General features: G+C 42.5%; 1 protein-coding gene and 1 non-coding gene across 9 annotated transcripts in view; both read left to right on the top strand.

Annotated features, from left to right (window-relative positions):
• Nucleotides 1-2,062: 2,062 nt before the first annotated feature.
• Nucleotides 2,063-21,505, top strand: part of arnt2 (aryl-hydrocarbon receptor nuclear translocator 2) — a 355,307-nt gene continuing 335,864 nt past the window's right edge. For 6 of the 8 annotated variants that reach the window (XR_005941438.1, XR_005941437.1, XR_005941439.1 and 3 more), the window contains exon 1: nt 2,071-2,220. Coding sequence is in view for 4 of the 8 variants with exons in the window: in XM_041174966.1 (XP_041030900.1) it covers nt 2,087-2,220 (134 nt within the window). In the remaining 4 variants the exon portion in view is untranslated. Of the gene's footprint in view, nt 2,221-21,505 lie in introns of all 8 variants that reach the window. The other 2 variants (XM_041174967.1, XM_041174965.1) reach the window with 2 other exon arrangements.
• Nucleotides 11,393-11,533, top strand: LOC121270076. The gene has a single exon (XR_005941475.1). It is a non-coding gene; the product is annotated as a U11 spliceosomal RNA (small nuclear RNA).

The following is a 21,505-nucleotide window of genomic DNA, read 5'->3' on the forward strand; positions in this document are numbered from 1 at the left end:
ACATCTTGAATCTGTGTGACTAGCTCTGAAGAAGTCATATGGACTCAAAAGCGCTAACTCTGTTTTTATCTCCACAGATGCTGCCACACTTGCTGAGATTTTCCAGCATTTTCTGTTTTTATATTATATAAAAATAGGGAAGTTCTGCTATAGTTGTACAGTGATTTGGTGAGATGACATCTGGATTACAATTTTGCTCTCCTTACTTAAGAAATGCATTAGAAACAGTTCAGAATATGTTCATTGCACTCATTTCTGGAATAAAGGAGTTATCTTATGAGGGAAGATTGGAAAGGTTGGGCCTCTATTGGAGTTTAGAAGGATAAGAGGTGATCTTATTGAAACATTTAAGATCCTGAAGGGACTTGACAGAGCGGATGCTGAGAGAAAATTTTCCCTTATGGGAGAAGAACTGGGAGACATGGTTTCAAAATAAGGGGTCTCTCATTTAAGATGGAGATGAGGAGAATTTTTTTTTCTCTCAGAGGGTGGTTACTCTGTGGAATTCTCTTCCCCAGGGATCAATGGAGGCAAGGTCATTGAATATTTTTAAGGATGAATTAAATATGTTCTTGACTAACAAGATTATAGGTGTCAGACAGGAAAGTAGAGCTGAGGCCACAGTCAGATCAGCCATGATCCTATCAAATGGTGGACTAGGCTCAAAGGGACCAAATGGCCTACTCCTGCTCCTAATTCATATCTTTGGATGTCTCAGCTGATATTAGAGCTTTCAATATGAATGCTATCAGTTTTCTGATTTCTCTGGTGCCAACCCACAATATATCATAAATGGCATCTGCCCCTTATACGTGAATGACATTATCCCCAGGATTTATCAGACATTTGCTAGCAGCTGAAGAAAAATGTAGATTGAATTGTTGTGAATTTTGCGCAAAAATTCAGTGTGGCCTTAACTCCAGAACTGGATCGTTTCCACTTTCCCCAGAAGCTGTCATATAAACTGTACACTGTGAACTGGAAAAAGTGTAATTAATCAATAAGAAACCCCAACAGCGAAAACTGACACCCTCATCCCATCCATTCTGCAATCTCCCTCCACGCCACTGCTGCCAACTCACCTTCCCAATCTGCCACCCACCCATCCCAACCCCACCCCACCCCCATGTTTCAGTGACGTAGAACATGGAATTAACATCTTTTCCTTTGTGTATTCCTCTAGTTTGGGTTGTTCGTAGTTGTCAAACCTCAGTTCCTCTATATGCCTTCAGCAAGACGTTGCTCGGTTTCAGGGCATTTTTTTGGGTACCCATTTTCTTTCAAATTTTCAGGAAATAATTTTTTCAATCTAGTTCAGCCCGTATGTCATTTGTCTTATTCTGGACACCCATGTTATGTTCTGAGTTCCCAGTAGTCTGAAATAATTACAGTTTTGGACAAATAATGAAGCTGACATCAACTCCATTTCAACCTCCCACCATGTGATGCGGAAGGGTACTTTGTTGTTTTTGTACACAGGCTGTTGTGAGTGATGTGGCATTCTAGATACTTATCTATATATATACATGAACATATAGCTCCTGAATCAAAGCAAAAACAGAATTACCTGGGGAAAAACTCAGCAGGTCTGGCAGCATCAGCGGAGAAGAAAAGAGTTGACGTTTCGAGTCCTCATGACCCTTCGACAGAACGGAGAGAGGAGCAGTACTTCTTCAAGGTAGGCATTTCTTGAAGAGGAGTGACAGTCAGTTAAACCCAGAGATAAAAACAAAAAACTGCAGATGCTGGAAATCCAAAACAAAAACAGAATTACCTGGAAAAACTCAGCAGGTCTGGCAGCATATTGGAATAATATGTCAGTCAAGCAGCTTTTTCTCTCCCAACTAAATTTTTATAACAATAAACAAAAGTGTTGAAAGAGAATTATTTTTGTCTGCAATGTCCCCTTTGAGTTTTCTCGAGAATTGATTCCACAGGTTTCATTCACTGGAGCCTCCCGAGTAGTTCTTGAGGGTTGGTAACACCCCACCCCTCCCCTCCCCCGCTCCTCTCTGGCTCCGCCCACTCCGATCCGGGTCCGTGGGGCGGCTCGGCGCCTGCGCATTACGCGCGGCTCATTGTGCCCATGGCCGCCGAGATGAGCTCAGAGGTTTCCGAACCGGTGGCTCTGACAGCACCGAGCAACCCGGTGACACCCGGCTCCGGGCAGGTGAGGGTGATAGGAGCTGTGCCTGCCCGCGGAGGGAAGCGGCGCTCGGGGTAAGACCTTTACAATCACCCGCGGCTTTTGCTCCAGCTCCATTTAAACCGGCAAGGGCGGCAGCCATTGACGAGGGTCCAGGGTGACGAAGGGGGTTCCTTCAGGTGGAGGAGGGGGCGGGGCCGCTCAGGTGGAGGAGGGGGCGGGGCCGCTCAGGTGGAGGAGGGGGCGGGGCCGCTCAGGTGGAGGAGGGGGCGGGGCCGCTCAGGTGGAGGAGGGGGCGGGGCCGCTCAGGTGGAGGAGGGGGCGGGGCCGCTCAGGTGGAGGAGGGGGCGGGGCCACCCAGGGTGACTGGGGGGGGTGGTGGTATTGGGCCGCCGGGGTGACTGGGGGGTGGGTGGGGAGGGGACAGAATAGCCAGGTTGATGGTGGGGGCAAAGGTTGGAAGGAGCCAGGGTGACTGGGGATGGGGGGTTTGTGGTGGGGTGTGTGATGATGGGCTGGAGGTTTGTGTGTGTGCGCGCGTGCAGGGTGGGGAACTGGTTGGGGCTATGACTGCAATGATGAACAGGTGGAGGATCCATGGTGATTGAGGTGGAGTGTTTCAGGGAAAGGGGCCATTGTAGTCCTGGTTTTGGGGGGGGTGGGTGCGGTGCGGGAAACAGTAAACGAGGGTGGAGGTGTGGTAACTGAGGGAGGGGCTAGGTAACTGGATAACCAGGGTGGAGAGGCTTAGGTGTTGCTTTTGTTCCTGGAATCAAAATTTTTTCTGAGCTTCAAAAGGTGTGCTCAGTCTGCTGCACTTCAAGTAATCATGATATTTCACAAGTTCCCTTGAAGAGATTTCCATTCTGACTATCATCAACTTTGTCCTGTTCCATTAATTGGGAAAAAACATAGCTACAATTTCCTCACTACTCTGTACAAGGAAACTGCATTTCATACATCTGAAGTTCATTATCTTTTCACACTTTAATCTTCATGTTACCTGGGAGGCCAGGTCATTGAGTATATTTAAGACTGAGATAGATAGGTTCTTGATTGGTAAGGGGATCAAAGGTTACAGGGAGAAGGCAGGAGAATGGGGTTGAGAAACTTATCAGCCATGATTGAATGGCAGAGCAGACTCGATTGGCCGAATGGCCTAATTTCTGCTCCTGTGTCTTATGGTCTATGATTTTATTAACAGTTACCTTGCTATGCAGAGCAGGCTTGAGGGGCTGAATGGCCTACTCCTGCTCCTCCTAAGTCTTATATTTTTGACAGACAATAGCTAATTACATTTATTTTTGAAATTAAGAGTTTTAAGATGTCACGGGGTAATAAAATATGGGATAATAATGATTTAGAATTCACTCATGGGATGTGGGTATTACTGGCTAGGCCAACATTTATTGCCCATCCCTAACTGCCCTTGAGAAGGTGATGGTGAGCTGCCTTCTTGAGCTGTTGCAGTCCATGTGGTGTAGGTACATCCACAGTGCTGTTAGGGAGGACGTTCCTGGATTTTGACCCAGCGACAGTGAAGGAACGGCGATATATTTTCAAGTCAGGATGGTGAGTGACTTGGAGGGGAACTCACAGGTGATGGTGTCCCCATGTGTCTGCTGCTCTTGTCCTTCTAGATGCTAGTGGTCATGGGTTTGGAAAGTGATTTGTAACCTGTTCCATTGGAGCTCTCGGCAGCTCTTTTCCAGCATGTATAAGAAGCCTCGGAATCAAACAATATCTCTGGCACTTTCACAGATAATGACAGCAGAGATTTGTCCCTTGGCAGTAGCATTCTCTCAAACTCAATCTCTTGAAAAGGAAATTTTGTATGGAACATGCAAGCTTTAGTAGCTCTTGCAAGGAATCAAAAATTTCTGAGTGGACGGCGCTTGGCTTTTCTGTTTGATTGTTTCGGGCATACAGTTTGTGCTTCAACATTAGTGTTCCCGAGCACTCAGTAATCAGTTGCAGCGTTATATACACATTGTGGCATGTCATCAGTATGAGGGATAGTTGCAACAAAATCAGCATTTTTGCATAAGTATTTCTATTAAGCTTTCTTTTTCATTCACAGCATGTGAGTGTCACTGGCAAAGCCAGCATTTATTGTATATTCTTAATTGTCCTCGAGAAGGTGAGTTGCCTTCTTGACCAGTTATAGTCCAAGAATACACTCAATACTGTGAGGAAGGGAGTTCCAAAACTCTGATGCAACAGTATGTCGAGTCAGGATACTGTGTGGCTTGGAGGGGAACTTGCAGGTGGTGGTATTCCCATGCATCTGCTACTTTTGTTGTTCTAGGTGGTAGAGGTTGTGGGCTTGGGAGATGCTATTGAAGGAGCCATTGCAAGTCGCTGCTGTGCATCTTGTAGATGGTATGCATTGCTACCACTGTGCACCATTGGTGGAGGGAGTGAATGTTTAATGTGGTGGATCAGGTGCCGATGAAGCAGGTTGCTTTGTCCTGGATGGTGTTGAGCCTTTAGTGTGCTTTTGGCGCTGCACTCATCCAGGCAAACGGAGAGTATTCCATCACACTTGTGCTTTGTGCCCTGTAGATGATGGACAGGCTTTAGGGAGTCAGAACATGATTACTCACCGCAGAATTCTAACCTCTGATCTTCTCTTGTAGCCAAAATATTTATATTGCTGGCCCAGTTAAGTTTCTGGTCACTGGTGACCCACAGGATGTTGATGGGAGGGATTTAGCGATGGTAATACCATTGAGTGTCAAGTGGAGATGGTTAGATTATATCTTTTGACGATGGTCTTTGCCTTGCATCTGTGGTGGGGACGGGGGAGCAGGAGGTCTAGGGGCGGGGGGCATGGCGGTGGGGGGCAGGGGGGTGTCCTCCAATTCCCGTTGACTTTGATTCTGCTAAGGCTCCTTGATGCCACACTCGATTAAATACTACTTGATGTCACTCTATCCACACCTTTTGAATTCAGCTCTTGTCCCTGTTTGGACCAAGGCTGTAATGAGGTCTAGAGTCAAGTAGCCCTGACAGAACCCAAACTGAGCATTAGTGAACAGGTTACTGCCAAGTAAGTGCTGCTTGATAGTGCTGTCAGTGTCACCTTCACTTTCCTGCTGATTGAAATTGGACCAGTGGGGTGGCAATTAGCTGCATTGGATTTGTCCTATTTTTGTGGGTAGGACACACCTGGACAATTTTCCACACTATCAAGTAGATGCCAGTGCTGTAGCTGTCTTGGAACAGCTTGGATAGGGGTGTGGCTATTCTGAAGCACTAGTTTCATTAGATTTCTGTTGGTCTATCGTTATCAAAATAAGCAATTTAGATAACGATTGGTTTATCTGAATGAGGATGTGGTCATGTTTTTTATTTCAAATTGCTACCTTTAATTGTTCGTTCTTACAATAAACTATTGTAACCAAATTAGGACTGAAACATGATCAGTAAGTAACCATTTTTAGAAGATTATGGACATCTGAGGTGTTATTTGGTCCTGGAGCTTATTGATTATGAAATTTAATGCAGAGAAATGTGAAGTAATACATTTTTGTAGGAAGAACGAGGAAAGGCAATATCAAATAAAGCTTACATTTCTAAAGGGGCGCAGGAACACAGACCAGGTGGTATATGTGCACAAATTGTTGAAGGTGGCAGGGCAGGTTGAGAAAGTGGTTAAAAAGTGATATGGCCTCTATTTATAACAGAAGGATAGAGGAATAGTGGTGGGCTCTTTGGGTTGTTCGGGTGTGTCCAAGCTGTAATTGATTTCATCGTCTTCTGTGGTCATCTCCTGTCTGAAATGTCCCATTGAGGGACCTCCACAGAACTAGCAGTTCATGTTGACATTGTGTGTTCTTGGGGAACTTCTGCAGCTGTGCCACCTCTGGCCTTCCTCTGGGCATGCTGGCTGTGCTGATTTTGGCCTACTTGCTCCTTGAAACATGCTGAACTAAGTTTCATTGCATGTCACCACATTGGCCAGTTGGTGCAGTATTTCCCCAGGAGATGTGGTCTGCAATACAGAAGTTTGTAAGACTCTTTTTTTATGATGTCTTTATATTGTTTACGGAGTACAAAAACCAGGAAATGATACTGTACCTTTATGAAATACTGAATCAGCCTGGAGTACTCTGTCCAATTCTGGGCACTGAATTTTAGGAAGGATGTGAAGGTGTCACATAGGGTGCAGGGAAAATTTACAAGAATGGTTCCAGGAATGAGGAACTCCCGTTACCTGGATAGATTGGAAAAGTTGGGTTTGTTCTCCTTGGAGAAGAGAAGGTTGAGAAGAGTTTTGATCGAGGTGTTCAAAATCATGAGGAATCTGGACATGTAGGTAGGGGGAAACTGTTCCCATTGGTGGAAGGATCGAGCACCAGAGGACACCGATTTAAGGTGATTGGCAAAAGAACCAATGGTGACATGAGGACAAACTTTCTAATCCAGCGAGTGGCTAGGGTCTGGGATGCATTGCCTGAGAGTGTGATGGAGGCAGATTCAATATTGACTTTCAAAAAGGGATTGGATTAGCACCCAACAGGAGCAAAAAACCTAGGGTTCTGGGGAAAAGGCAGGGGAATGGGTCCAGCTGAGTTGCTCTTGAGGAGAGCTGGCATTGACTCGACAAGCTGAATGGCATCCTTCTGTGCTGTAACCATTCTATGATCCTACAAATAAACCATGCTTCTCTGTGCCTAATTTTTTTGTAAAAGGGAACCAGGTGAATTTTAAAGGCATTTTGAAACAAAAATAAACAATGTTTTATAGATTTAGGACAAATAGTTATTTTCATTCTTAACTGTAACAAAAATGAATGTTCATCGTTCCTTTGGTTTTCATGAACGTTTTAAACATGGAGTTTAAAATGCTGCAGTCAGAATGGAGCTTGCAGTTTTCCCTGCACAAGTGTTGTGGGATGAGGTCTGAATTTGGAAGGGATGTGCTAATACATTGATTAGGGTGTGTGCCAGGAGGTAAGACTGCTCACTCCTGCTACAAAGCAAAAATCAATTAAACAGAAGACAATTTGAACTAGATGTGAACAAAATGTGTTTAGTATTCATTGTGAGTTCCAGCTGTCAGTTTACCAAAAGCAAACAATATATATTATTCCTTATCCAATACCCAACTTGGTAAGGCACAAGCCGAATCTGTTGCTTGTAAATATTGTACCCTATTAAAATCACTGCCTGTTCTGCAAATGGATCATACAAATATGAAAATATGCTTAAAAAATGTGTTGTAGATGAGCTGTTTGGTTTGATTTACTGTGCAACATCACAACAAATTAAACTTTGTAACCTTATAATCTTTGCAGGAACTTAAAGGTAATGAAATGCTGGCCTTTTTTATCTTGAGGACTAGAATACAAGGCGATAGAAGTCATACTTCAACTACACAAAACCCTGGTTGGACTGTACTTGGAGTATTGAGAACAGTACTGGGCATCACACCTTAATAACAGTATAATTGCTTTAAAGGAGTGCAGCAAATTTACTAGAATGATAACTGGACTCCAAGGGTTAAATTATGGGGTGAGATTACACAATTCAGGATTGTATTCCCTGGAATTTAGAAGGTTAAGGGGTGACTTGATCAAAGTTTTCAAAATATTACAAGGAACAAATACAGTAAATACAGAAACTATTTTTGCTGCTTGGGGAGTGAAATCAGGAAACACCAAAGAGTGGTAGAAGTTTGGAACTCTCATCGACAAACAGCAATTAATGCCAGATCAGTTGTTAATTTTAAATTTTAGATTGATGGATTTTTGTTATCCAAAGGTATGAAGGGATATGGGCAAAGGTGGGTATGTGAATTTAGTTTGCAGATCAGCCATGATCTTATTGAATGGTGAAACAAACTCGTGGGGCCAAATGGCCTCATCCTGTTTCTATGCAGTCTGCTTTTGCTGAGAAACAGAATTGCTGATGTGTTTTCCAATGTACTCATCTGAAATTCTGTAAGAAGAATTCAGAGGATGTTACTTCCCTGGTTGCGAGCTATTTCTATACTTCTGCTGCTTTCCAGGAACTGAACAATTTCTTGGCTAAAAGCAAAAAAACTGCAGATGCTGGAAATCCAAAATAAAAACAAAAGTAAAAATAGCTGGAAAAACTCAGCAGGTCTGACAGCATCTGCGGAGAGGAATACATTTCGAGTCCATATGACTCTTCAACAGAATTTCTTGGCTATCCGCTATCCACTTTTTTCTATAAGTAACTACTTAACAGTTTAATCTTAACAGGAAAAGTGTCTGGAATAGTTTATATTAATCTTTTGAGGTGGTGTATCTTTTCTAGAATGTATTATTTTGTACACATGAAATGGGAAAGTTATAAGTTTCTGATCGTGGGGAATGTAGGCTTTTTGCACTGGGAATGAAAGTACTTTCTGAGCAAGCCTGAAGTATAACAAGATACATTTACACATGATGAAATTCATATAGACATTTCCTGACTCTTAATTGAAACACTTGAAAACTTCAAGTGGCTGTTTATTCCTTTACTCTTTCATGAGACGTGGCATCGCTGGCAAGGCCAGCATTTGTTGCCCATCCCTGTCTGCCCTTGAACTGCTGTGGGTCTGGAGTCACATGTAGGTCAGACCAGGTGAGTATAGCAGATTTCCTTCCCTAAAGGAACATTAGTGAACCAGATGGGCTTTTACAACAATTGATGATAGTTATCATGGTCACCATTACTGAGACAAGCTTTATATTCCAGATTTATTAATTGAATTTAAATTTCACCAGCTGCTGTGGTGAGATTTGAACTCATGTCCCCAGAGCATTAGCTGGGCCTCTGGATTGCTAGTCGAGTGACATCAAGAGCCACCATCTCCTCCCCTGTGTTTGTGTAAAACCTGAAGGAAGCATTTGAGATTTTATTTTGCCTCCTCGAGTTAGTGTTAAAAATGCTAGTCCTAACATTAATCAGTATTTACTGCCTTTGATTACTGTTTCAAAGTCATTTTAGATTAACTGATGGTCAGTCTCAAACAAAATATAGATATCTACGTGTTCCACATGAAATCAGTTTCAGTGGTCTCTTAGCCAGTTTCCTAACAAACTTCAGCTTATTCAAAACTCTGCTGCCCTTATCCTAACACACCAACTCTCGTTCTCCAGTCACCCCTGTATTCACTGCCCTAGAATTCTACCCCTAATGTCCAAACCCTTCATGGCCTTGCCCCTCCCTATCTCTATAAGCTCCTACAGTCTTACAAGATCTCTGTGTTCCTCCTGTTATGCTTCGCCGATTTCTGTAACTCTTTCGAGTACAAACCTGTTTCCATCTGTTTCAGATGAAGTTACATTGTTTCATAGTTTGCCATTGTGAGATTTGAACTCTTGATCTTGGGGTTACAAACCCAGTACCATAACCACTTGGCTATTTAAGCCAAGCCTTCCCCGATTTCTGTAGCCCCACCATTCACAGACAGGCCTTCAGTTGCTTAAGCCTGAGTGTTAAATGTCTGTTAATTGTATCCAGTTGTTGGGCAGTAACTGGAGATTCACTCGTGCCTCTATAAATAGAAACACACTAAAACTGTGGTTGGTACTTTAGGAGGTGCATGCTTGTGATATGCAACTCTGTAAGTAAACGCTTGCTAACAAGTGTGAAGATTCGCTCCAGTTCTCCTTCACCAACTGATTTTCTGGAGTATGCCACTGAGCTCTGAAATTCCCTCCCCAAACCTCTCTGCCTCAATCCTCTTTTCCTTTTAAGATACTCCTTATAACTATTCTTCTTAGTATCTTTCCATGTGACTCGGTGCCAAGTTATATCTGGTACAACTTCTGTGAGGTGCCTTTGGATGTTTTACTATGTTAAAGGCAGCTTGGTGTAAATTGAAGAATATGGTTTATCTTTTCCTTGTTCCTTGTCCCTGTTGTTTTTGTTATTAACATTTACTTCTTTATCTGTTTTTCTTCTGTCTCCCTAATTCTTTTTGATTATCTCTCTGTTTCCTCTCTCAGCTTTTTCTTCTTTTTGGGTGGGAAATGGTGGCTGGTCTGGTGTGATAAATGGTTGTAGGCTGTATTTGAGGAAAATGAGCTCTTCAGTTACTCACTTGACAGTTACTTACGCTTTCCCACTCCACCCCTTCACTCCCATTATGTTCCACACTGTCTCTCCTGTCAACGCAAGATAGCCGTGCAAGATGACCACTGATACACACCTGCGCACGTGCAGAAATTCAGTGATGTCACATAACACATGCCAGTACCCTTTGCGCATGGGCCAGTGATGTCACCATGCACATACACTACCTGCTTGTTTCTGTGCCGTTTCTGGGAATAAAAAGTTTTTTTATTTGCTCACAGGATGGGGTTATGTTAGCCATTTCTCATAATTAACTCTGCATAAACTGCATTTATGTGCAGCAATGGTCTTTTTCATATTACTTAACTTGGATAGGCTTCACCCTACCTTGAGGCAGCTGTGTGCTATGTGGAAATGAACTCTGCAGAACAGGAGCAGTTCCCTGCCAGCTATTCAGATGTTTAAGATGCATTTGTAAACTGAATGAATTAATTCAGTTACAGAGATAGCCAGTCAAAAACAAGGCCAATGAGATACACCAAGCGCCTGAAACACAGCCATGATGATTTGAGTAGCACCAACTTTGGTCCTGGCCTCTGCCTATTCTGGCGCTCTCAATGAAGTAACTGCATATGCGTTGTGTTGGCAGCAAATGTTCCAATACTTCACTTTCCCAACTCTCCCTATCATAATCTCAGTGGCACACGCAGGAACATAGGAGCAGGAGTAGGCCAGTTGAGCCTGCTCCGCCATTTAACTAGCTTCTATCTCAACACCATCATCCTGTACTATTACCATATCCCTTAAAGTCATTGGTATCTGGGAACCTATCAATATCTGCTTTGAACAGACTCAATGACTGAGCTGGCACTGCCCTCTTGGGTACAGAATTCCAAAGAATTACCACCCTCTGATGAAATTCCTCCTCATAAATGGCCTACCTCTTATTCTCTGTGGCCCTGGTTTTAGAACCCACCCAATCAGGGGAAACATCCTTCCTGTATCTACCCTGTCAAGCCCTGTGAGAATTTTGTACGCTTCTTTGAGATCAGCTCTCATTCTCTGGAGTTTAGAAGAATACTGCTTTTGCTCTCAAACCATGTAATCCTCCTACCTCCTTGCACTATTATGTCTTGAAATCTTCTCTTCCCTTCCTGCCCTCCCTTGTTAATTGTATATTAATTGTGTTTATTGTATTCAGGTGGTAGGCATTAACTGGGGATTCATTGTGCTCCTTGAATAGCACATGGACGAAGCACTTGTGCTTTATCCGTGCAGAATCGATATCAAGAGATTTCAGAAGCACAATTTTAGTTTCTTGGAGCTGCTGGTGATCGTTTGTTTTGGCACTCCAAAAAAAAAGAGAAATAGAATGAAGCTGGGATTGCTGGGTTCTGAAGTGCATGCTCTGTAATGTGTATCTCTGTAAATAAAAGTTTGTAAGTGTGCAAAGATTGGCTGTAGTTCTATTCTTCATCGCTGGGCTTTCTGAAATAAACATAGTAGCAGAGGATGGTTGTCTAAAGGTGAAGGTTGGAAACGAACAATTATTTTCAAAAATAAAACCATGGCCATTGGTGGAAAATGGCAGAAATCAAATATAAATTGTTGGGGTGTGATCAATGTCCGATTTTTCTTGAAATATGAACCATATGATTCAGTGAAAGAGTGAACTGGATATGTGGACACGGGTTGTGATCCTGACAAAGAGATGATGAGGTATGGCCTTGGCATTGTCGCTTACCGCAAGAAATAAAATCAGAAGTATTTTGTGAGATGGGTGCCTGTCAGTTGGATAGTAATGAAGGCTTGGTCCTCCTATTAGAGCACCTGAATAAATATACAAGAAAGACAATCTTCTGAATGCCTTTGGTCAGAGTTTTTGATAGATTTCAGAAAAAAAGATGGTGATTCCATGGAAAATATAATTGTGGACTTTAACAAATTGTATAAAATGTTAACGTAGTTCGATTTGGGAACCCCGAGCTCAATACATGCACTTAATTTGCTAGATTGTGTTAAGATGGCTCATATGACCATGCAACTGGTTCTAATTTGTGTTGGTACTTGGAGAAGGAGACGTGTTGGATCAAATGTTTGCTTCCTTAAAAAGTTCCCCAGGAAATGGTCATTTGCTTCAGCCTTTATGGAACAAATGAGACATTCCACAGTGACAGAAAGCGTACAAGACTCAGATTGTCAGATTTTGAAAGAGTGCAGACACTAGATTCAGGCATCAATACAACGGATGAATTAAAGATAGGCAGAATGAGAATGAAAATACCTTTAGCAGATCTGGCTGTTACAACAGAAGACAAAATTTGAGCAGCCACATTAGGCAAATGAATCATAAAAATGCTCAAGGAACATTTAATAGATGCTTCAGTTGTGACTTAAAGTATCATTATGGGGTGAACTGCCCAAAGTGAAGAGGCAGGGTTCATGAAATGACTCGTGGGTAAGATAAGCCTGAGGAAGCGGATGATGAACCCGAACAAATACGGATCATAAAGTATTTTAATCCCGTGATCAGTGTGTTAGTTGTGAACTCCTTTAACTTTGTAGCACTAGGTAATGCTTGTACTTCAACAGTATGTGGGGAATATTGGTAAATATGTTGTAAAGATTCAGTAAGTAGTGAGGATTGGTGCAAAGTTAAGGAAAATAAAAGTACTACTCGCTTTATGTTTGGTAATAACAAATTGATGTCACTAAAGAGAGTTGTAATTCCATGAAAAGTAGCTGGAGTAAGCCATTTTAAAAGCACTGATGTAGTCTCCCGTGAGATGCCTATGCTGTTGAGTAAACCTGTGAAAAACACATACATAAAACTTGACATGGATCATGATAAAGCAGTTACTTTTGGAAAGTCAATTATTTGCAGTTTACCCAGTCAGGACATTATATCACATTAACAAAATCTGATGTTTTCCATTAGAGTGTTAGACAAGTATTAATAATATCAGTTGATAAGAATCAGAGAGGAAAATCAAAATGCCTTAAAGTTATATAGACAATTTTCTCACCATACCTGTCAATGGTTTTAAATCCTGCTAAAGGATGCAGGTGTAGTTAATTAAGTGTATATGAAGTGTATACGAAGCTATTGAAGGGATTACTGAGAAGTGTGAAATCTGTGAAATTATTGGAGGAGGTGCCACATCCTATTATAAGCCTTCTATTGGCCAGGCAGCTGCTATGGATCTAAAAGTATGGGACAAAGAGAAATATTTTCCATCTACACTTTATAGAGCTGATGACCAAAATTTATCTTTCTACAATAATATATAAGGAATATACTATCAAATTGGTCTGTGTGCAAAATCCCAAATTGCCTTCTGTTCCAATGGACTGGCAAAATGGGGTGAAGTCTAGAAAGTAAGAGAGTGCAGTGCAAGTACTGAGTGAGTCTGCAAGGGATTGTCGTGTCAGAAAATGACCATGTACCAGAGAAAGACCCTCAGATAATGCAAGAGGGAGATCCCACAGCAGTGTTTGTGACAGACATAAAAGGAGAAGTAGAGGCTGTAGTTTGAATAGACTAGGCAATGAAACAAAGGTCATAGATTAGTTTTGTAAAACAACTGGACGCAGAAGCCCTCATAATTGCAAATAAGTACAGACTGAAACTGCGGCTGTTGGATTAGGAGGTGCATATTTTGTAATGTGCATTTCTATAATAAGTGCTTACAAAAGTGTGTAAAGATTTGGTTCCAGTTCTATCCTTTACTTCTGGGCTTTCTGAAATAGAACACCCCATTGTTCCTAAGGGCGGGTAATGCAGTGCAGAGGTCTTGCTGTCAGCCTGTTTTCCTGCCACCCTTCCTATCTGTTTCCCTCAAAGTAACTTTGTTTATTTCCAGAATTTTTTTTTCAGAAGCCAGATTAGAATGAGAAAAGGCACTATCTATTTGCCTCTCTTTGTGTCTCAAAATCATAGGAGTTAGCAGTTAGGACATTTATGTGACTTCAGAATTCAATTTTTTTCTGAAGTTGTACTAAAGTTAGTATGCGGAAGGATGCACTCCGTTTAATGCGTCTTCTAAAAATGAGGAATAAAACACAAAAACTATGGCAGATGTGTAACAATGACTTGCATTTATATTTATGTCTTTAACATTGAAAACGTTGCACAGATGCAATCAAAAAGTTGGGTGTTGAGCCAGGGAAAGAAAGGAGGAAGTGTGACCAAAGACTTGATTAAACAGAGAGTTCTAAGAAGTGTTTTAAAGAAGGAGAGGGAATTCAATGAGTAAAGAGGCTTTCGCAGAGAATTAGAGTGATAGGCCAAGGCAACCATTAGTGTAGTAAAAGGAGATCGGCTATACAAGAGGCAAAGTCAGAGAAACATGAAACTTGGGGCATTATAGGGCCGGAGGAAGTTGCAGGGCTGAAACAAGGCCATGTGGTATTTCTAAACATGAGAATTTTGAATTTGAGTTAGGAGGACTAGGAACTGATGCAAATTAGTGAGGATTGGGCTGAAGGGCAGAGTTTAGGACTTAGCATTTATGTAACACCTTTCACCACCTCAGGATGCTACAAGCACTTTACAGCCAACAAAGTACTTTTGTGGTGCAGTCACTGTTGTGGGAAACATGGCAGCCAATTGATACACAAAAAGTGCTACAGAAGGCAATGTGATAAATGACCAATTCACCTGATTTAGCTTTTCACAGAGGGATAACTATGGACTAGGAAACTGGGGAGTGCCCCTGTCACCCTCCTAATTGTGCTGTGAAATCTTTTACATCTACCCAAGACAGTACAAGAACACAAGAAATAGCAGGAGTAGACCAAATGTCCCATTGAGCCTGCTCCTCCATTCAGTATGATCATGGCTAATCTTGGGCTTCAACTCCTTTTTCCTACCTGCTCTCCATATCCCTTAATTCCCTGAGAGACCAAAGTTCTGTCTATTCTAGCCTTAAATATATTTGTTGATGGAGCATCCACAACCCTCTGTGGCAAAGAATTCCAAAGATTCATAACCCTTTGAATGAAGTCATTTCTCCTCATCTCAGTCCTAAATGAACAAGCCCTTATCCTGAGACTCTGCCCCCATGTTTTAGACTCCCTGACTAGCAATCTCTCAGCATCTACCCTATCGAGCCCCTTCTGAATCTTGTAGATTTCAATGAGATTGCCTTTCATTCTTCTAAACTTCAGAGAATAAAAGCCCAATTTTCTTAGCGCCTCATCATAGGACAATCCCCTCATCTCAGGGACCAATTTAGTGAACCTTCGCTGCACCAACTCCAATGTGAGTATATTCGTTCTTAAATGTGGAGACCAAAGCTGCACACAGTATTCTGCATGTGGTCTCATCAAAACGCTGCACAACTGTTGCAAGACTTCTTTATTCTTGTACTCCAACCCCTTTTCATTAAAGGCCAACATGCCATTTGCCTTCCTAATTGCTTGCTGTACCTGTAAGCCAACTTTGTGTTCCTTGTATGAGCACATCCAAATCACTTTGAACATCAACACTTAAAAGTTGCACACTTCTTTAAAAAATAAATTCTGCTTTTCCATTCTTACGACCAAAATGAATAACTTCACACTGCCCTCTACATTATACTCCATCAACCATCTTGTTGCCCACTCATTTAATCTGTCTATATCTCTTTGCAGCCTCTGTACCCTCCCATGACACTTAACTGTCAGTCACCATTAACTGGTGCATTCCCCATGGCAATGCCTCTACCAGTCAGAGTCCATTTGCCAACCAATTAGCACACTCTTCACATATTGTATAAAGTTGTTGTTTCCCCTGACATTGGTATTCTTGCAGTTGTCCACAAGACAAAAAGCTACAACAAAATGACTTTTTTCAGCAATACTCAACCAAATGACTATTCATTAATATAGATTGTAAGTAGCTGACGCCCCAGCGCTGATCCTTGCAGCATTCCAATATTCACTGCTTCCCAACTTGAAAATGCCCCATTTATGCCAACTCTCCGCTTTCTATCTGTTATCCTCTATCCATTTTTCTGGGCAATAAATGCTGGCCCAGCCAGTGAAGCCCACATCCTGTGAATGAATTAAAAAAAAAACCCCAACTCCAGAAGCCCTTATTTTCCCTTTAGGGAGGAGGCGGTAGGGTAGTGCTAATGTCACTAAACTATCGATCCAGAGGCCCAGGCTAATGCTCTGGGACAAAGGTTTAAATCCCGCCGTAGCAGCTGGTGGAATTTAAATTCTGTTAATGAATCTGGAATTAAAAGCTACTTCCAGTAAAAGTGATCATAAAACCATTTTCGATTGTCATAAAAATTCTGGTGGAGGAGGCGCCACAGATATTCCCATCCTCAATGATGCGGGAGCCTAGCACATTAATGCAGAAGATAAGGCTGAAGCATTTGCAACCATCTTCAGCCAGAAGTGCCAAGTGGATGATCCACCTCGACCTCCTCCCTAGGTCCCCAGCACCACAGATGCCAGTCTTCAGCCAATTTGATTCACTCCACGTGATATCAAGAAGTGGCTGAAGGCACTGGAAACGGCAAAGGCTATGGGCCCTGACAGTATTCTGGCAATAGTACTGAAGATTTGTGCTGCAGAACTAGCCACGCCCCCTAGTTAATCTTCCAGTACAGCAGTTTCCTTTGTGATTTGTTTTTCTTTTGCAATATCCCTCTAAGGAGCTGCCTCTTAATTTGTCCCTGACTTTATTAGTTTAGTTTATTTGATTTGTAACAAAAAAGTTACAACACTGGCATTTACCCGGCAGTGTGGAAAATTGCCTAGGAATGTCCTGTCCATAAAAAGCGTGACAAATCTAATCCGACAAATTATCACCCCATCAGTCTACTCTCGACCATCAGCAAAGTGATGGGAGGGGTCGTCAACAGTACTATCAAGCGTCACTTGCTCAGCCATAACCTGCTCACTGATGTTCAGTCTGGGCTCCCCCAGGGCCCGACCCGAGTCTTGGTCCAAACATGGACAAAAGAGCTGAACTCCAAAGGTGAGGTGAGAGTGACTGCCCTTGACTGAAAGGCAGCATTTGACCGTGTGGCATCAAGGAGCTGTGGCAAAACTGAAGTCAATGGGAATCGGGGGAAAACTTCCCTGGTTGGAGTCATACCTAGCACAAAGGAAGATGGTTGCGGGTGTTGGAGGTCAGTCATTTCAGTGCCAAGATGTCACTGCAGCCTCCTCAGGGTTGTGTCCTAGGCCCAACCATCTTCAGCTGCTTCATTAATGACCTTCCTTCTATCATAAGGTCAGAAATAGGCATGTTCACTGATGATTGCACAATGTCCAGCACCATTCATGACTCCTCAGATACTGAAGCAGTCCGTGTCAATGTGCAGCAGCAATATTCTAAGTGTAATAAATAGTTTTTAGAGTTACGGGGTGGCAGGCCAGCTCGACCAAGTGGAGTGTACATCCTGCGGTATGTGTGAAGTCATGGACTCATCATGTGGTCCTGACAAACACATCTGTAGGAAGTGTCACCAGCTGCACAAGCTTGAGCTGTGGGTTTCTGAGCTTGAGAGGTGACTGGAGTCACTGTTGTACATCCGCGAGGCAGACAATTACATGGATAGCATGTTTAGGGAGGTGGTCACACTGCAGGTCAGAAGAGTACAGCCAGAGAGGGACTGGGTGACCGCTAGACAGTCTAAGAGAACCAGGCAGGTAGTGCACGAGTCCCCTGAGTCTATCCTGTTTGCTAATCGGTTTTCCATTTTGGATACTGATGAGGGCGATGGCTCTTCAGGAGAGTGCAGCCAGAGCCAAGCCTGTGGCACCACAGACAGCTCTACTGTACAGGAGGGGAGGAAGAAGAATAGAAGGGTAATAGTTAGGGGATAGCATAGTCAGGGGATCAGACGGTCATTTCTGCGGCAGTAAACGTGACTGCAGGATAGTGTGTTGCCTCCCTGATGCCAGGGTCAAGGATGTCACTGAGTGGCTGCAGAACACCCTTCAGGGGAAGGGGGGATCAGCCGGAAGTTGTGGTCCACATTGGTACCAAAAAGATAGGTAGGAAGAGGGATGAGGTCCTGAAAGCAGATTTCAGGGAGTTAGGAAGGAAATTAAAAAGCAGGACCTCAAAAGCAGTAATCTCAGGATTACTCCTTGTGCCATGTGCTAGTGAGCATAGGAATAGGAGTATAGAGTGATAAATACGTGGCTGGAGAACTGCTGTAAGAGGGAGGGCATCAGATTTCTGAGGCTTTGGGATCAGTCCTGGGGCGGGTGGGACCTGTACAAACTGGATGGGTTACATCTTAACAGGACTGGGACTGATATACTTGCAGGGAGATTTGCTGGTCCTGTTGGGGTGGGTTTAAACCAGCTTGTCAGGGGGTAGGAACCTGAGGAGTGGCCCATCTTGGAAGGAAGTAAAGTTGGTAACAGGAAGTAGTGGTGAGACTAGAAGGCAGGAGAAACAAAGCAGAGTATTAAGTATGCTTCGAATGTGGAATAATGTCAAAAAGGCAAAGTTAAGGGCACTCTATCTGCATGCAATAAGGTAGAGATCTAAAGGCACAAATAGAGGTAAATTGGTATGATATAATTGCCATTATGGAAACATGGCTGCATGTTGACCAAGACTTTGAATTGAATATTCAAAGATATTTGATATTTAGGAAGGACAGACAAGAAGGGAAAGGAGATAGTGTTGCAATAATAAGGGATGGGATCAGTGCATTAGTAAGGGAGGATCTCTGATCGGAAGAACATTCAAGGATATCCGATGTTTTGGAAGGACAGACAAGAAGGGAAAGGATAAAAACAAAAAACTGGGGATGCTGGAAATCCAAAACTGTTCTGATGAAGGGTAATGAGGACTCGAAACATCAACTCTTTTCTTCTCCGCCGATGCTGCCAGACCTGCTGAGTTTTTCCAGGTAATTCTGTTTTTGTTTAAGAAGGGAAAGGATGTGGAATTGCGATAATAATAAGGGATAGGATCAGTGCATTAGTAAGGGAGGATCTCGGATAGTAAGAACAATGTGTGGAACCTGTTTGGGTGGATCTAAGAAACAGCAAAAGGCAGCAGATATTGGATGGAGTTGTTTATCTGTCACCAAACAGTAGTGGTAATGTTGGGGCATGGTATTAATCAGGTGATGAGAGAAGCATGTAGCATGGGCAAGATAGTAATCACAGGTGACTTCAATCTGCATATGGACTGGTTAAGCCAGTTGAGCACTGATGCTGCAGAAGATGAGTTTCTGGAGTGTGTTAGGGATGGTTTTCTAGGGCAGTACGTTGAGGAGCCGACTAGAGGGCAGGCTATTTTAGATCTAGTATTATGTAATGAAAAAGGGCTAATTAATCTTATTGTAAAAGAATCTTTAGGGATGAGTGACCATAATATGTTTGAAAATGGGGTAGTTCACTCTGAAGTAAGGGTGTTAAAGTTGAATAAAGGAAATTATGAAGGCGTGAGGGACAAATTGGCTGAGGTGGATTTGGAAAATATATTAAAAGGTATGACTGTACATAGGCAATGGATAGTCTTCAAAAAACTATTCTATAGCCTGCAGCACCTATTCATTCCTTCAAGGTGCAAAAACCCAAAAAAGTCAGTCAACCGTGGCTGACAAAGGAAGTTAAGGATTGTATAAGATTAAAAGGAAAGGTTTATAAAGTTGCCAGAAGTAGTAGTAAACCTGAGGATTGGAAGGTTTTTAGAATACAGCAAAGGAAGACCAAGAAACTGGTAAAGAAAGGGAGAATGGAATATGAATGCAACCTAGTAAAAAACATGAAAATGGACTTAAAACTTCTATAGGTATGTAAAAAGGAAGTGTTTGGCTGAGACAAACGTGAATCCGTTACAGACAGAGTCAGGAGAATTCATAATGGGGAATAGAGAAATGGCAGAGAAGCGAAATGATTACTTTGTATCTGTTTTCACTGAGGAAGATACAGGAAATTTCCCAGATTTAGAGATCCAAGGGACTAGGGAGAATGAGGAGTTGAAGGAAATTAGTAAGAAGGTTGTACTAGAGAAATTAATAGGATAGAAAGTTAAGTCCCCGGGACCTGATATTCTGCATCCCAGAGTGTTGAAAGAGGTTGCTATAGAGATAGTGGATGCATTGGTGATCACTTTCCAAAATTCTATAGATTCTGGAATGGTTCCTGAAGATTGGAAGGTTGCAACTGTCACCCCACCATTAAAGAAGGGAGGGAGAGAGAAAACAGGGAACTACAGACCTTGTCAGCCTCACATCAGTTGTGGGGAAAATGCTAGAACCTATTATAAAGGGTGTGATAAATGGATACTTGGATAATCATGATCTGATTGGGCATAGTCAGCATGGAATTGCAAATGGGAAATCATGTTTGATGAACTCGTTGGAGATTTTTGAGGATGTTGCTAACAAAATTGATAAAGGAGAGTCGATGGACGTAGTATACTTGGATTTTCAGAAGGCTTTTGATAAAGTCCCCACAGGAGGTTGATTGGCTAAATAAAAGCAGATGGGATAGGAGGCAATTTACTGGCATGGATTAAGGATTGGCTAACAGGCAGAAAACAGAGAGTAGGAATAAATGGGTCTTTCGCACGTTGGCATGCTGTGACTAGTAGGTACCGCAAAGGATCAGTATTTGGGCCACAGCTGTTCACAGTATATATATCAATGATTTGTATGTGGGGACAAATGTAATATTTCCAAGTTCGTGGATGATACAAAGCTAGATGGGAATATGTGTTGTGAGGAAGATGGAAAGCAGTTACAGGAGGATTTGGACAGACTTAGTGAGTGGGCAAGAACATATTCAGATGGAATATAACGTGGAAAAATATGAAGCTATCCACTTTGATAGAAGGAGCAGATGTGCAGAGTATTTCCTAAATGGTAAGAGATTAGAAAGTGTGGATGTACAAAGGGACCTGGGTGTCCTTGTCCATAAGTCACTGAAAGCTAACATACAGGTGCAGCAAGCAATTAGGAAGGCTAATGAAATGTTAGCCTTTATTGCAAGAGGATTTGAGTACAGGAGTACTGAAGTCTTGCTTCAATTGTATAGAAGCTTGTTGGAGTACTGTGTGCAGTTTTGGTCCCCTTATCTCAGAAAGGATATTATTGCCGTAGAGGGAGTGTAACGAAGGTTCACCAGACTTGTTCCGGGGATGGCAGGACTGTCTTATGAAGAGAGATTGGGGAAACTGGGCCTTTATTCTCTAGGGATTTTAAGAATTAAAGGTGATCCCATTGAAACCTACAAAATACTTAAAGGGATAGACAGGGTGGTTGCAGGTAAGATGTTTTCCCTGGTTGGGGAGTCTAGAACTAGGGGACACACTTTCAAAATAAGGGGAAAGCCACTTAGGACTGAAATGAGGAGA

This window comes from Carcharodon carcharias, chromosome 26, assembly GCF_017639515.1.
Source record: "Carcharodon carcharias isolate sCarCar2 chromosome 26, sCarCar2.pri, whole genome shotgun sequence".
Lineage (NCBI taxonomy): Eukaryota > Metazoa > Chordata > Chondrichthyes > Lamniformes > Lamnidae > Carcharodon > Carcharodon carcharias.